The sequence below is a fragment of the Schistocerca nitens genome, chromosome 3, assembly GCF_023898315.1.
Source record: "Schistocerca nitens isolate TAMUIC-IGC-003100 chromosome 3, iqSchNite1.1, whole genome shotgun sequence".
In the NCBI taxonomy this organism is placed as follows: Eukaryota; Metazoa; Arthropoda; class Insecta; order Orthoptera; family Acrididae; genus Schistocerca; species Schistocerca nitens.
This window is the reverse complement of record NC_064616.1, coordinates 382209833-382225972: the sequence shown is the minus strand read 5'-3', so window position 1 is coordinate 382225972 and position 16140 is coordinate 382209833. Positions and strand designations below refer to the sequence as shown.

Genomic DNA, 16140 nt, shown 5'->3' with positions numbered 1-16140 from the left:
TGTCACTTGAAAATCGATGTGATTGTCTGAAACCATTAGTGACAATACAATAATGCAGTTGTGTTGAAATTATTTCTTCAATTATCACTCAACAGCTGTGGAATCTCCTCAACTATGGGAGAGATTGTAACAATTTATATTTTGCTGTGCAGCAGCGACGTTGACAGTGAGACTATATTCTCACAATATGTCGAAACAAGCTGGATACTTTGGTGATGAGGGTGATTATACTGAATACAATGAATTCAGTGAAGACTCTACAAATTTGGGAAGTGCCAACAGCAGCTCTGAGGAAAACTTCAGTGACAGAAATGAACAATCAGAGAGAGATGTTGGAATTGCAAGTTTTCACACATGGAATGAAACTGACTTGAGTAATTTTCCTCAAACTCCTCCAGGTTGCCCTTTTATCTGAAGCCTGAAAGTAACAACAAATTTAGATACAAATACTGCACCACTTGAAAATAAATTTTTTGACAACATTTTGATTTGTATCCTGGCAAACGAAACCAGTAAGTATGCATACTAGGAAACCTCAAAGAAGGTGTGCTGTATGTTGTTGTCAAAGAAATGCTGATGGGACAAAAATACAGAAACAAGAACATGGAGCAAAGACTGCAATGTGGGCTTGTGTATGGAGCCTTGCTTCAGGATATACCTTACTCAGAAAAATTATAAAGAAGTTTCTCTAGGGTTTAAAATGAACACAACTGTCACATTTCCCACATTACAAATATTAAATGTCAATAAATAATTACTTCTAAATTCAGGCTTTGGTTTTCTTGTTACACTCCTTTGATATAATCCTTATAGCTATTCTAATTATCAAATAAAACCAGTGCACAATTTAATACAGGAAAACCAGAAAATTAGTGGCAGTTGGATGATTAATTGATTAGATTTAACAGGCTTAACACAAATGTTTCACTGTTTACCAATAACAAAAATAAATGTAATGTGTGGTGTTAGCAAATATAATTCAACTGACAGGTATATTTTCATTTTCAACATAAGACAAAAATAAAGAACATACTTGTAAAATAAGTTGACAGAAAATAACACCAAAATTAGCAAAAACTAACTCTTGAACTGGCCAAAAATAACTCTGGTATTGATCAAAAACAGCACAAAACTGGTAACAAGTAACATCAAAACTGGCAAACATCAAAAAATGCCCAAAAAGACTGAAATTAGCACTAAAACTCAATTATTTTTACCCACTTTTAACACCTGACAAGTAGTCAGTGAGATGTGGCATGATTTCTGACATCAGCATGTGCAGTAGTCATGAGCTGGTTTTATGTGGTGGGGGAAGCAGCTTACTCAGACCTGTGATGGATGTGTGTTTTGGGTATGTATTTGTACTCAAGTTCATCAAACAATTTATTCTGAAAGGTAACAAGATTTCTCTCTCTTTCATGTGTGCCTATCATCATCAGCTTAATGCCACTGCTATTAGGTGAGTGGTCTCCTTTACTCCTACATTATTTGCATTCTGCCAGAACTTTCTTACTATAAGCAGTTATTTTATCATTTCTATATGCAGCTCTACAAAGTAGTGATACTTTTCTTATGATGTTTTTGTATAAGCACTTGAATTCTGGTGATTATTAATGGAGATTAAATGTAGCCAATGCTTCTTTTTCCGCTCTCAGTGATTTTCTACCTATATTTTTAATTTTTTCTAGTGAATATAGAGTGTGAGGCAGTTGAGACAGGCCACTCTCATATATATCCAAAATGAATAAACATATCAAGCAGTTTTTGGCAAGTTACAGCAGACAACAGGGCAAATTTCCTGATGTTTGCAACAAATTTTTATTATTTATAGTCGCTGAATTACAACATCCACATTGATTTTTCAAATGAATCTATATACTTTTTTCTATGGAATTTGAAAGAAGCTTGTAAGAGAACTGCAATGACATAACACGTATGGGACTTGATCAAATAGTATCAAGATAACAGTGCTGCAAACCACTGTCCCGAGAACACGTAACTCAGGTATGGTTCTAGCATTTACATGTGTGCTTGAAGCCCAACAGTCTGTGTTCCATTATTGTACCAATCTGATAACTTGCCCATAAAGCTACTAATACATTCACAATGTATATGACAGTCTGAAAAATAAATATCATCTATGGTAAATGTCACCAAACTATTAGAACAGCAGTGTGATTGTATGCTGAAGACTATCAAGATCACACCAAGCACTCACGATCTGTCTTTGCAAACATTATAACAAAAGTTCTAGTAACTGGAAGTGCGGAGGATAAAATATGGCAATGAGAAGGAAGAGCAACTGATGAAAGTAATGTAACTAGCATTTTAGCAAGTCACACAAAAAGCAAATGATGCAACTTTTGGTGCATTTTTTCAAAGCATGCATTATCAGTCTCTGTTTTATTGACGGGAATCTAAATACACTCAAGTATTTTGGGTTCCTAAGACATGCTGCTGCCATAGTTATTGGAAGACAGCCCACTGGACATAGGGCAATCAGTGTGGCACCAACATGATGGATGTCCCTCCCATTCAGCACATGTCATAACAGACACCCTTATGAGAACCTTTGGAGAGAATTGGAATGATTATTCAAGGAATGCAAAACGATCTGCACACTCATCAAATGTAACATTTCTACTTTCATCTGAGATGAAAATTAAAACATGAGATCTATTAGGAAACACTGATGGCTCCCAAAAGCATGAACTGCCTTGTAACAAGGACCTGTGCTGCCATTAACTACACATGAAAGTCAACAAGCAGTATTGTTTCTCTGGAATGATTTTACAGTGTATAACAATGCTCAAAGTCAATATTTTCAGTGCTTGATGTGCCAGCTGTGTTGGTGAACACAGGAACCCTACCTGAGTTACGTGCTTGCTCACATTTTGTACAGTGGGGCAGACATCTGTAGAATATCACCTCCTGACGGCACGCGATTGGTTTGCAGCACTGTTCTCCTGATACTATTTGATCAATTCCAATACATGTTATTTCACTGAATTCTCTTAGGAGCTTTTTCAGTTGCCACAGAAAAAGTATACAGTCCCACCAGAAAAACACAAAGTTGGCGTCATAATTCAGAGACTGTAAACTATAAAAATTACTTGTGGAAGTCTGGAGATTTGCCATTTTTTCATTCTGGGCACACCTGGGGTGGCTTGTCTTAGATGCCTCACTTTGTATGCCTTTATTCTGTAACGTCACAACTATACAGATATTATTACAGAGTTGACGACAAATATATTTCATTCAGAAACAAACTATCATAAACACAGACTGAGTGTGCACTAAGCATTCATAAGAATACCCACATGGCAAAGAAAATAAGGGCCTTCTTTAAATATCGTCAAACCAAATTTGGTTTGTTGTGATGTCCTGAAGTTTGCGCCGAGCTATACTCCCTTCATCATAAGAATAAACCTGATGTAAACAAACACAAACGTGATGATTGGTCAGCAGATGTAGCTCTCGTACACTGATGTTCTTCCACTCTTGGAAGTAGATCCAACTTATGTATTACATATTTTATTAGTGAGTCACTGTAAATGAAACTTTAAGACATTCTGATATATTAACAGCCATCAACGTTTTCGTTAATCATACTTTAGCAATGTAATTTTTATTTCAAAAATTGTATACAGTCACAGTCTCTGTAAGTGCTGCTTGTGCTCTGATTGTCTCACTGTCCATATGCATCGCAAAAATAGAGGACACTGCTACCTGCTTCATAGTGAAATGCACGCCAAACACTGTTAATGGCTAGAAATAAGTTGTTCTTAATGTTTTTCACAACATTACAGAGAAAATCGAGGTTTAACGTTTGTTGAGAAACACGCTAGAATAAATATAAGAGACAAAATTTTAATTGTAATCTTGGTGTAATTGGTAGTGTAATCGTTCGATAACTGAGCGGGCTGCTGGATGGTGGTTCGAAACCTGTGGTGATCAACAATTTTTTCTGTTGCATTTGAATACCTAAATCATTTAAATATGAAATTAATCAGTATGTGGTAATTAACTCATACTTAACCATCATTTTTTCAAGGAAAATGCACATCTTCTGGTTTCTAATTACATCTCACATGCAGAATTCTGGTTTTCATTCCAAATACAGATTCTGAATTATCAATATATTATAAAAAATTGTTACAGATTTTGAAGTTAACAAAACATTACACAATGACACTTTTTGGAGAAAAATGAAAAATCAAATACTCATTGCTTGAACATGCCCACTGTTTTATAGGACAGATATGGTCTCACACGAGCCAAAGTGATAAGCATCATAGAAACACAGAAAACAATTTTCATGGTGTCGAGCACACTGTACAAATGCTACATTTTTACAGTTGTAACCATACCACCACTATCTGAACCCAATAGATTTGATCTAGAGCCAAGTTAATGGACCTGTCAAGAGAAATAACAAGACATTTAACCAGCCAAACTTACTGGAACTAATGAATAAAGCTTTGTGACATGTCACTGCCGAACGATAGCGAAATGCACAAGAGCATGTCATAAAAGAAAAGGAGGAGGAAATGTGGACATTTTGGTGGCTTGGGATTCTGTTGTTGATTGTCTCATTACCAGCATAGCAGTACTGAAATGTACCACTTTCCTTGGAGACCGATATGAAAGTAGTTCAGAGATTACCAGACGACTGACTGTAATACCTTCAGTGGCTTCAATATTTAACTAAATGGTGAAATTCCAGCTGTTTGCTTTTACGCTGCACATAGCTCATGTAGAAAAATTATCCTTGTTGAAGTCTGGAATTTTCATTAATCTCATTTTTAATTACAGTACTACGTTACTTAAGATCATCAGCATGTTTTCCTTCAGGTCACCTAAGATGCGTATCGCCTGAGTTCTACCATTATTTCTTCCTGTTAAAACTAAATGACAGTCAAGGCTATAGTGTTCTCTACTCATCTCTCTTTACATATTTACTGCAACTGTTCACACCACCGCAGATTAGTTGGACTAGGTGGGTGGCCAGTGCTTCCCAAGTTAAATTCGCTGATGAAGCTGTTGTCCTGTATTAGTTCCAGAAAACACAGAAGAATACAGAGTGTAATGTTTACATAAGGTTTATTCTTATGATGAACAGAATATAGCAAATAACATGTAGCCCTGTAGGGTCTGCTTGACAGCCCCAGTACATAATATGGACTGCTACACATGGAAAGAACCGTGGGACATGCACTTTGTTTATAGTGTAGCTGAAAGCACTAGTCTAAGAGCCTCATCCAGTGTACTGCAAACATTTCCCTGCATGAAGATGTCCACAATACTGCAATCCACTGTCGGAATATCGAGACATTGATAGTACACAGAGACAATGCAAGCAAACAACGAATGGTGCCTACACATACCTCTGAGGAACATGGTCTGTTATGCTTTGAGAATAGGTCCAAGGAAAGCACATGAGCAATTGCCATTGAGTTTGGTGTTCATCGTAGTTTACTGTGAAATGTGTTGTGGAGTAATGGCTTCATCCTTTCAGTCCTGTCAGAGTACTGACCTTGGAACCATTACCCATCTCAGCTAGAGTTTGCACAGTCATTTCTTTAACAGCCTAACTACGATTCTCTGTCCTACATCCACATCTACATCTACATACACTCCACAAGCCACCATAAGGTACATGGCAGAGGGTACCCTGTACCACTACTATTCATTTCCGCTACTGTTCTACTCGCAAACAGAGCAAGGGAATAATGACTGACTGTACATCCTAATTTCTCATATCTTATCTTTGTGGTCCTTATGCATGATGTATGTTGGTGATAGCAGAATTGGTCAGCAGTTGGCTTCGAATGCCAGTTTTTCTTAATAGTGTTTCCCAAAAAGAATGCTGCCTTTCCTCCAGGGATTCCCATTCAAGTTTGCGAAGCATATCCATAACACTTAAATTTTGTTCAAACCTACCATTAAAAAATTTAGCTGCCATCCTCTGAACTGCTTCAGTGTCTTCCCTCAATCCAACTTGGCACAGATCCCAAACACTCGAGCAGCACCCAAGAACAGGTCGCACCAGCATCCTACATTCAGTCTCCTTTACAGATGAACCACTCTTTCCTAAAATTCTCTCATTGACCATTAGCCTTCTCCACAATAATTTTCACATGCTTGTTCCAGCTCATATCGCTTTGCACTGTTAAGCCCAGATATTTAACGACTTGACTGTGTCAAGCTGGACACTAGTAATACTGTATCCAAACAATACACGTTTGTTCTTCCTACTCATCTGCATTAACTTACATTTTTCCACATTTACAGTTAGCTGCCATTCATCCCACTAACTAGAAATTTTGTGTAATTCGTCTTGTATCTTCCTACAGTCACTGAACTTTGACACATTACTGTACACCACAGTGTCATCAGCAAACAACCACCTAGTTAGCAGCCTTCAGTGGGGCACAGTGTCAAATGCTTTCCAGAAATCTAGAAATATGGGGTTTGCCTGTTGCCCTTGATTCATAGTTCTCAGTATATCATGTGAGAAAAGGGCAAGCTGAGTCTTGCATGAGTGCTGGTTTCTAAAACCATTCGTGGACATCAGCTGCTTAGCCTCAAGATAGTTTATTATATTCAAACTGAGAATGTGTTCAAGGATTTTGCATCAAACGGAAGTTAAGGATATTGGTCCATAATTTTGCAGGTCCATTCTCCCTTTCTTATATACTGGAATCACCTGCACTTTTTCCAGTCACCTGGGACTTTGTGCTGCGCAAGAGATTCATGATAAATGCAAGCTAGGTAATGGGCCAATGCCATACAGTACTCTTTGTAAAGTCGAACTGGGATTCTATCCAGACCTGGTGATTTAATTGTTTTCAACTCTTTAGGTTGCTTCCCTATGCCAAGTAAGCTTATTTCAATGCCATCCATTCCATACAGGGGTCTGTTCGATTGTCAAATGACAGTATGTTTGAACAGTTCTCCTGCATGAACAATTTCTTGAACGTGAAATTTAAAACCTTGGCTTTTTTTTTTGCTGTCTTCAACTGCTACACCAAACTGGTCAATGAGGGACTGAATGGAAGCCTTAGACCTGCTTAGGGAATTTATGTACAACCAGAATTTTCTTGGGTTGTCCGACAAATCTTTTGCTAACATGTGACGTTGGTAGTCGTATGCTTTGTGCATATATCTTTTCACAGACACACGAATCTCTACCAACCTTCGCTTGTCATCACTTGTATGTCCCCTAGAGTGCAACAGCCTGTTTCCCTCAGCATCTTATGAATTTCGTTATTAAACCATGGTGTATCTTTTCCATCCTTTATCCACTTACTAGGCACACAGCTCTCCAGACCATGATTTACAATCTGCTTGAACTTCGCTCATAATGCCTCTACATCCATCTTACTGGTACTAAATGATGCCAGTTCACTGTCTAAGTAAGATGTTAATAACTGTTTACCTGCTCTATCTAGCAGAAACACTCTCCTAACCTTCTTGACTGATTTATTAACGTTCGTAAATAATAGCTGCAATAATGACATAATCGCTAATCCCTGTTTCTATACTGACATTGTCAATAAGGTCTGGCCTATTTGTAGTTCCAAGGTCTAAGATATTTCCACTGCATGTGGACTGACAAGCTAGCAATTTTCTATACGCAGCAGGTTAAAGTCATCTCCAATTAGTATTGCATAATCTGGGTATTTACACACTATTGACCATAGACTTTCTTTGAATGACTCTAGAACTATCACAGCGGAATTGGGTGGCTGGTAAAAAATCCAACAATTAACTTAGTTTCACCTACACCTGTTATACACAACCCGATAACCTCACTGTCACATTCAGCTTCAACCTTAATACTGGAAGAGACAATATTTTTGTATACCGTAATGAAAACTTCCCTTCTATGGCCCCTAATCTGTCTTTCTGATATATGTTCCACAAGGAAAATTACCAAACAGTGTACATTTTGAGAAGTTATTTTCTTTTCTTTAGATAACCATTTCAGCATCTCAATAATGCCATCTTCAGGCTCAATACGCAGTTCACATATAGACAGTCAGATACATTGATATACGCATACTGGAGCCATCAGTATCTGGATACTGTGAATTCGTTATTCGAGTGTTTCCTCTAAACACTTGGCAACAAGACTTGACATACTACAGTCTGCTAGTATTGATATATCTGATTGTCCATAAATGAGGTGCATATTGTGTCTGAAGATGGCATTACCAAGATGCCGCAACTGGTTGTCTAAATAAAATAAAATAACTTCTCAAAATACATGGTCATTTAGCAATTTTCCATGGTATGTATTTGACTAGCCACTGTCTTGTATTCACAATGGATCAACAGGGAAGACTCTGTTTCCAGAATTTTTCTGTTTATGGATGAAGCTAAATTTACTCAGGAAAACATATGAAGTTGTCACTACTCTAATGTGTGGATGGATGAATATCCATGTACAACAGTTATGGAAAGTGTTTGAATGATATTTCTGCCCTTTGACTGTACAAATTTCTGTATTTTATATTACTCTCATGATTTTGGCCTTAAGCCATTATCAAGTACAACAACAAGAAGAAAGTTTTTGTACAAATGTATAGAAAGGGAAAGGACTAAAATTTTGCATCAGCATTCCACTCCAATGCCAGATTAAAATTATCAAACCAATACTCCTAACATGTTGGCTATAATTAGATTTTGTGAAGTGAAGGCGATCGGCCACTATGTTGTCTGTGGTGACAGGTAATACCTGAAATTTGGTTTTCTTGTCCACATTCTTGATGCTGTGGATCTCTGAATATCCAATTCCCCATCAATTTCTGAAACTGAATGTCCCATGCATCTAGCTCCAACATCATTCCCTGTTAGTTCTTGTTGTGCGCCTATAATCATGCCAGAAATTTTTTCACATGAATCACCTACGCACAAATGACAGCTCCGCCAATGCTCTGCCTTTTCATACCTCACATATGCTGTACTACCACCTTCTGTATATGTACATATCATTATCCCACGACTTTTGTCACCTCTGCATTTACTACTATTTTTGGTTCCTAATAAAATGCATAGACATAATTTTGGGATCCACATGAAAATACTGGCCATTAATGTACCATCTAATGGTAGATTTAGTTTGTATTAATATCCAATTATGTCACAAATAACTTTAATAGTGACACCCATCTTCAACATGCTCCCCAAAATCCACAAACCTAACAATCCTTGGTGCCCCATTGTGGCTGGTTACAGTGCCCCCACTGTAAGAGACTGAGCCCTTGTTGACCATCATTTGCAACCAATTGTCTAAAACCTAGCCTCCCACATTAAAGATACCAATCACTTCTTGCACCAGCTCTCCACCATCCCCACACCATTACCCGAGCGGTCGACACTTGTCATTCTTGATGCAACCTTCCTATACACCAACATCCCTCATGCCCATGGCCTGCTATGATTGAACACGACCTCTCCCAATGCCCTGAAGATCCAAAAGCTATCACTTCATTCCTCATACACCTAACCAACTACATGCTAACCCATAACTGCTTCAACTTTGAAGAAGGTATACAAACAAATTTGTGGCACAGCCATGGGTACCCGCATAGCACCCTCCTGTGCCAACCTCTTCATGGGCCACCTAGAGGAAACATTTCTAGCTTCCCAAAACCCTGGTCTTGTTCAGGTTTATTGATGACATCTTTATAATCTGGACCAAAAGCTAGGACATCTTATCCTCATTCCTTCACAATCTCAACACTTTCTCTTCCATCCACTTCCCCTGGTCCTCCTCCACCCATCGGGCCAACTTCCTAGATGTCGATCTCCTCCTCTCAGATAGCTCCATCCACATCTCGGTCCACATCAAAACCATCAATTATCAACAGTACCTCCACTTCTACACCAAAACATCCCTCCCGTACTGCCCGGCCACCCATGGCAGGCACATCTGCAGTAATGAGAACTCCCTCGCCTAGTATGCTGAAAGCCTCACAAAGGCCTTCGCAGACAGGCAATGCACTTCGGACCTAATGCACAGACAGATCTCCCATGCCATATCCCCCCCACACCCCTGATCCTCGCATCCATCCCAAGAACCAACCATAAAGAAGCGTCTCCCGTGTCACTCAGTACCTCCCAGGTCTGGAATGACTGAACCGTGTCCTGTGTCAGGACTTTGATTATCTATCATCATGCCCTGAAATGAGGGACATCCTACCAAAGATACTTCCATCCCCTCCCAAAGTGGTGTTCTGCTACCCACCAAACCTTCACAAGATCCTACTCCATGCCTATGCCACTCCCACCCACAATCCTCTGACACAATGGTCATACCCTTGTGGAAGACCCAGAAGCAAGACCTGTCCAAGCCACCCACCCGGCACCACCTATCCAGTCCTGTCACAGGCTTATCCTACCCAATCAGAGGCCGGACCACCTGTGAAAGCAGCCATGTTATACACCAGCTCTGCTGTAACCACTGTACAGCATTTTACATTGGTATGATAACCAACCAGCTGTCAACTATAATGAATGGTCATTGCCAAACTGTTGCCAAAAACAAGGCGGACCACCCAACGGCACAACATGCAGCAGAGCAAAACATGCAGGATTTCAATGGCTGCTTCACAACCAGTGCCATCTGGATCCTCACCCCCACCATCAGCTTTTCTGAGTTGTGCAGATGGGAGCTATCCTTATAGAACATCCTTTCATCCTTTGCTCCCGTAATCACCTTGTTCTAAACCTAAGGTAGCTCGCTGTTCCCCCCACCCCCACCCAATAGTTTGTGTGTGTGTGTGTGTGTGTGTGTACACCATCCCCTGTCCCAGTATCCCTGCCCAATTCATGTCAGCTAGTTGTGTGCTGCTATCTCATGTTCCAGTCTGTAAAATCGTGTGCCCAGCCATCTGCCACCCCCCCTCTCTACCTGCACCCCTAACGAGCCCACAGACTGCTCCCCAATCCCCTCCGTGCCTCAGCCCACCCCATCCTGCAGCCCCACCTCACCCCAGTACACTCACCTTGAGCCAGGAAAGAGCTGCTAGTTGAACTGAGCACAATCTAGGGAGACAGGGGTGTGTGTGTGTGTGTGTGTGTGTGTGTGTGTGTGTGTGTGTGTGTGTGTGTGTTTTTCCTACAAGCTTGGAAAAGGGAGTTCATTCTGAAAGCTAGCAAAGCTCTGTACCTTTTGTTTGTCTACATATCGACGACACAGTACTTCTGCCTTTTGGTGAGCTGTCTCCTTTATTCCTAAATAATGAGGTTCATAACTGGGCACTTCAGCCACCCTCACTTTCAGCACTTGAGACCCAACCGTTCTGACTGAGTATTTTCCAGATATTGACATACTGTACATTACTTGCAAATATATCAAGGGCAGACACCACCTAATCAAATGCCACTGATTCCAACTGTGATTAAGCAGAATAGTTAGTATCACCAAACAATATCACAAACCTTCCAGTGCAGGTGTTGCCTTGAGATTTCACAGTGGACCCATCGGATGGGACATAGGCTCCCTTTGACTGCCTCAGTTTGGACGAGGTAAAAACTGTGTAACTTCTGCCCTATATGCCTATTTCATGCACAAGGGGTGTGATAGTTGAGGATACTGATCTTAATGATACTCTAGAGCTGATGAAACAATACAATTACTTCATCAAAAGTGCTACAGCTGTCAGTCTCCCAGTTTACGGCAATTCACATGCAATAAAGGCAACTCCTCCTCTATTTAACTTCACTGTGTTTATGATACAGATCTACATTATTATCAATGAACTACAGTTTGATCCTATAATCTAAACCGTACTTAGACAATGGCTATGGACTCTAATTGATGTGATTTTTTTATGCAGTGGTGTATCTTTTGCTGTGTCCCTTGTATTCTTCTGGTCATGTATCTGGCGGTGTTTGTACCATGCTGTATTATTCTCAATGCTTTAGCTCTGCTTATGTGTGTTCTAATTATGTACTACAGAATTCTACCTACTCCAGACAGGACAAAAACAATGGATGTTGAAAGAAACTGTGTGCATCAGAACTTGGAAGCCTGCACTAAAGAAAATATGTGAGCTTGTGGTACTCTTAATACTGATGAAAGAGAGACCCACTGTGAGAAAATGGATCAATAATATCAGAAAATAATGAACAGAATACATCTATGTAAACTAGAAAACTTATAGGAACACAATGCAAAGTTCAATAAAAAACATAATATTTAGTTACGATCAAACATTAACAATTTATTCTTTCATAACTAAACATGTAATGTAATATACAGGGTGAGGGGCAGCTAAGCCATAACACCCCTTGTATCTCCCCAACCATAATAGATACAAAGATGCTGTTTGGACAGTGAATTGCAGGGGCAGGGGCTACTTGAATACATCACATTTCATGTTTGTGCTATTTTTTATTACAGAGATATGAGGCCACATTTGGCTTCTTTAAATGGAACCCTATGTTAAACTTTAGCGTAACATGATGGGCTTAAAAGACGAAGACGGTTTCAAATATGTGTATATCATAATATTGAGGCGAACAGTTTTTGAGACACAGATATGTTCTCGTATCGTGTTCGTCCTTCGAAGTGGCATCATCCAATGCAACCTTTCCTGTTGTGTAGAGTACATGGTAAACGAGGAGAGTCCATTTCTTACACAAACACGGCCATTTACCTGACAATAGTAATACATACTGCTATATTTTGCGCAAAAGTTAACTGATGATGTCGTGCAAACATTATTCAGTTATTTGACAACTGTGATACCAAAATAGTAGACAACATACAGTATTAAAATACTGCAAGATGTTAATACATTTTAAGTAGCAGAAATACTAATGTAAATGAGGAGGCCCTTATTGGTCACAATTATTTCATATGTATTTGTTTTTTTATTTGAAAATATTTACTATTGATCACAATACGAAGCAAATACACACAAAGATGCAAAATACATACTGTAAATGGTACAAAACTTTACTGAAGCATGTGCTCAAAATGCTTAATCTCTGCTGCAATGCACATCTGTAGTCGCCATTCGAATGATTTGTGAACACCCGCGAGGGTGTCACGTGAGATATCAGCGCACGCTTTGATGATACGTTGCTTCATATTGTCTAGCATAGTTGGTATTTGAGCATACATTTTACATTTGATTGTTCCCCACAGAAAAAAAAAATCAAGAAAGGTCAAATGAGGAGACTGAGCTGGCCACTTCACTTCAGCATGTCGTCCTATCCAACAATCCAGGAACTTTTCATTTAACAGCTCTGTAGCCACACAGGAAGAGTGAGCAGGACAGCTGTCATGTTGGAACCACATGCACTGATGCGTAATTAGTGGTACCTCTTCCGGTAAAATGGGCAGAACGTTTCACAGGAACTGTGCACAGTTATTGCCATTTAGTATACCCGGAATGACATACGGCCCCACAATGACATTTCTGACAATGCCGCACTACACGTTAACACTCCACAGTTACTAATGCTGTACCTGTCGAAGCCAATGAGGGTTCTTTATTGACCAGCAATGCATATTATGCAAATCCACATTGCCATGGTTGGTGGAAGTCACTTCATCAGTAAAAAGCACCCATTGAAAAAACATTGGATCATCTTGTAGGTGCTGCAGAGCAAACCGGCAAAATTCCTGGCGCTGGTCGAAATCCACATGGGAGAGTGCTTGATGTAATGAAAGGTGAAACGGGTGAAATCTATGCTGGTGCAATATGCATAGAACACTTCTCTGACTTATACCACATTCTGAGATGATACGTTGCGATGAAACAGTACGGTGGTTATGCACCAACGCTAGAATGCCCTCTTCATGTACCTCTCCAGTTGCAGTTTTCTGCCTTGTCCTCTGTATGGCATTCCATGATCCTGATTCAAGTAGTTTCTTGCAAATACATGCAAGAAATGGTGACGATCAGTATACAGCTCTCCGTATTGCTTTATTGCTCTAACAGCATTTCTTCTGCTTTCACCATACACTAGAAGCGTATCTAACTTTCCTTCATTGGTGTACATGTCTGCTCCAAGAAACTGTGATGGAAATGCGATGTCTCATTAACCCAGCAGCACATTTATACCCTTCTCTCCAGCTACCTCGTGCGTCAACTTACGGCGTTATTGAGAAGCAGGAAAACAAAACCTTCCCTGTTAAGCTCCTCAGTAGTCAACAGGAAAGGTCACATTGGAAACGCCACTTTGAAGGATGGACATGATACGGGAACATATCTATGTCTCAAAAACTATTTGCCTAAATATTACGATATACACATATTGGAAACCATCTTTTTAAGCCCATCATGTTACGCTAAAAATTAACATAGGGTTCCATTAAAAAAAATGGCCTCATATCTCTGTAATAAAAAATAGCACAAACATGAAATGTGATGTATTTAAGTAGCCCCTGTCCCTGCAATTCACTGTCCAAACAGCATCTTTGTATCTATTATGGTTGGGGAGATACATGGGGTGTTATGAATTAGCTGCCTCACTCTGTATATAACACACAATGTTTTTTTAGTTATTGTTTGTTTGTAGGTAACAGACACAGCAACAATCAAACCTTCAATAACAGGTCTGAATATTTAACAAGTAATTGTATAGTCTTCCATAAGTTGAATGTGAGAAAAATGGATTTTTCTTGCAGTAAATCAACATTTTGTAGTCATATAGCTGACTGCAAGGTGCCACAGAATGACTCTGTATCATGGGTAGCTGAACCCTAAAAGGGCATAGTGAGAATCAATTAAACTGATTAAAAGGTTTTCACTGGTGGGACTGTGGATGATGACATTAACAAAGTCAAAAAATATCATTCAAACTGGCCTAGAATTACTGTAATCTGCAATCATTATATTGGTTATAAAATGACATGAAATTTTCCCATCCATACATTTAGTCTCTCTCTCTCTCTCTCTCTCTCTCTCTCTCTCTGTGTGTGTGTGTGTGTGTGTGTGTGTGTGTGTGTGTGTGTGTGTGTGTGTACACACACCCTAACAACAAATTTATGCAGGTACAGTTCTAATGATTAATTAATATCAATCAAATACTACAGCTTTTTTATGTGTAATCGGTAATTAGTTGTGTGATGACAGTAATGAAAAAAATTAAATCATATTTGCAGGATTTATTTCTTTCAGATGGACATGACAGACTCCAATTCTCAATTACTCTTACCTTATTCCAATCTCCCTTTGGATTTCAGTATCACTGAGTGCACTCATTATAGCTCCTGACTTTACATTGGCACGGCATGCAGCAACGTACCACGCAGGCATTCCCACCCATAGCTCCAACCATGCAACAATTGTCGGACCATTCCACAATGCAAATGGAGTTCCTGCCTTCATCGCTTCAGCCAGGAGCTCATGCCTAAAACAAGAAATCACTTAAGCTGTGGATTTTTATAGCCTAGAATTCTGTAGCACGACAGTCTCAGTTACTGTTTCATATCACATGGACACAGGTTTCATTATTGTCAACAATATCAAACTACTACAGTCTCCAAAGACTTTTTATTATTTCCTTACACAACTGGACACAGAAAATCCATCATTGTCTTTGTGGCGAATTATGAAACAAAGTGAATAATTGTAAAGATTTGGGATCCGCCAATTCTCCTTCTCATATGCTATGAAAGAAGCAGTCGTATTAGTTTGTCTATGACGTGACCAACAATGTGGATACAGCATTATGAATTCATGCATATGATATGATAAAGTCCACATGAAATGGCAAATTCAAACCTCAACATTTTTCATCAAAAATGTGTATTTTTTCATGCTGATGTGTTCTCCTTTTTATACTATACAGACAAATGATATGCATCTCATCTATTTTCAGAGAACACACATACAAAAGTGTTTAAAGGACAGTGTCCCCCATATACGTACAGAAGATAGTATTGGTCAAAAGTAACTGTTTTAATTTTATGTGTGGAAACAAAGCTCGTTAGGCACCCATCTGTTGAAACTACAAGAAGTTTCCCATGTTGTTATAACCCACTTTTTAACATCCTTTAGCCATAATACCAAAAGAAACAGGAAAGTGTTTAAAGACACATCATTAGCTTTGAATTTGGTGAAATAAATGTGTGTTATCAATAATGCATCATATACCGCCACCTTTAAATGT

At 39.1% G+C, this 16140-nt stretch overlaps 1 protein-coding gene across 1 annotated transcript in view; it reads right to left on the bottom strand.

Annotated features, from left to right (window-relative positions):
- LOC126249243 (liprin-alpha-1) overlaps positions 1 to 16140 on the bottom strand; it is a 401613-nt gene that overhangs the window by 51196 nt on the left and 334277 nt on the right. The window contains exon 22 of the mRNA XM_049950901.1: positions 15184 to 15378. Within this exon, the coding sequence (XP_049806858.1) occupies positions 15184 to 15378 (195 nt within the window). The remainder of the gene's footprint in view (positions 1 to 15183; positions 15379 to 16140) is intronic.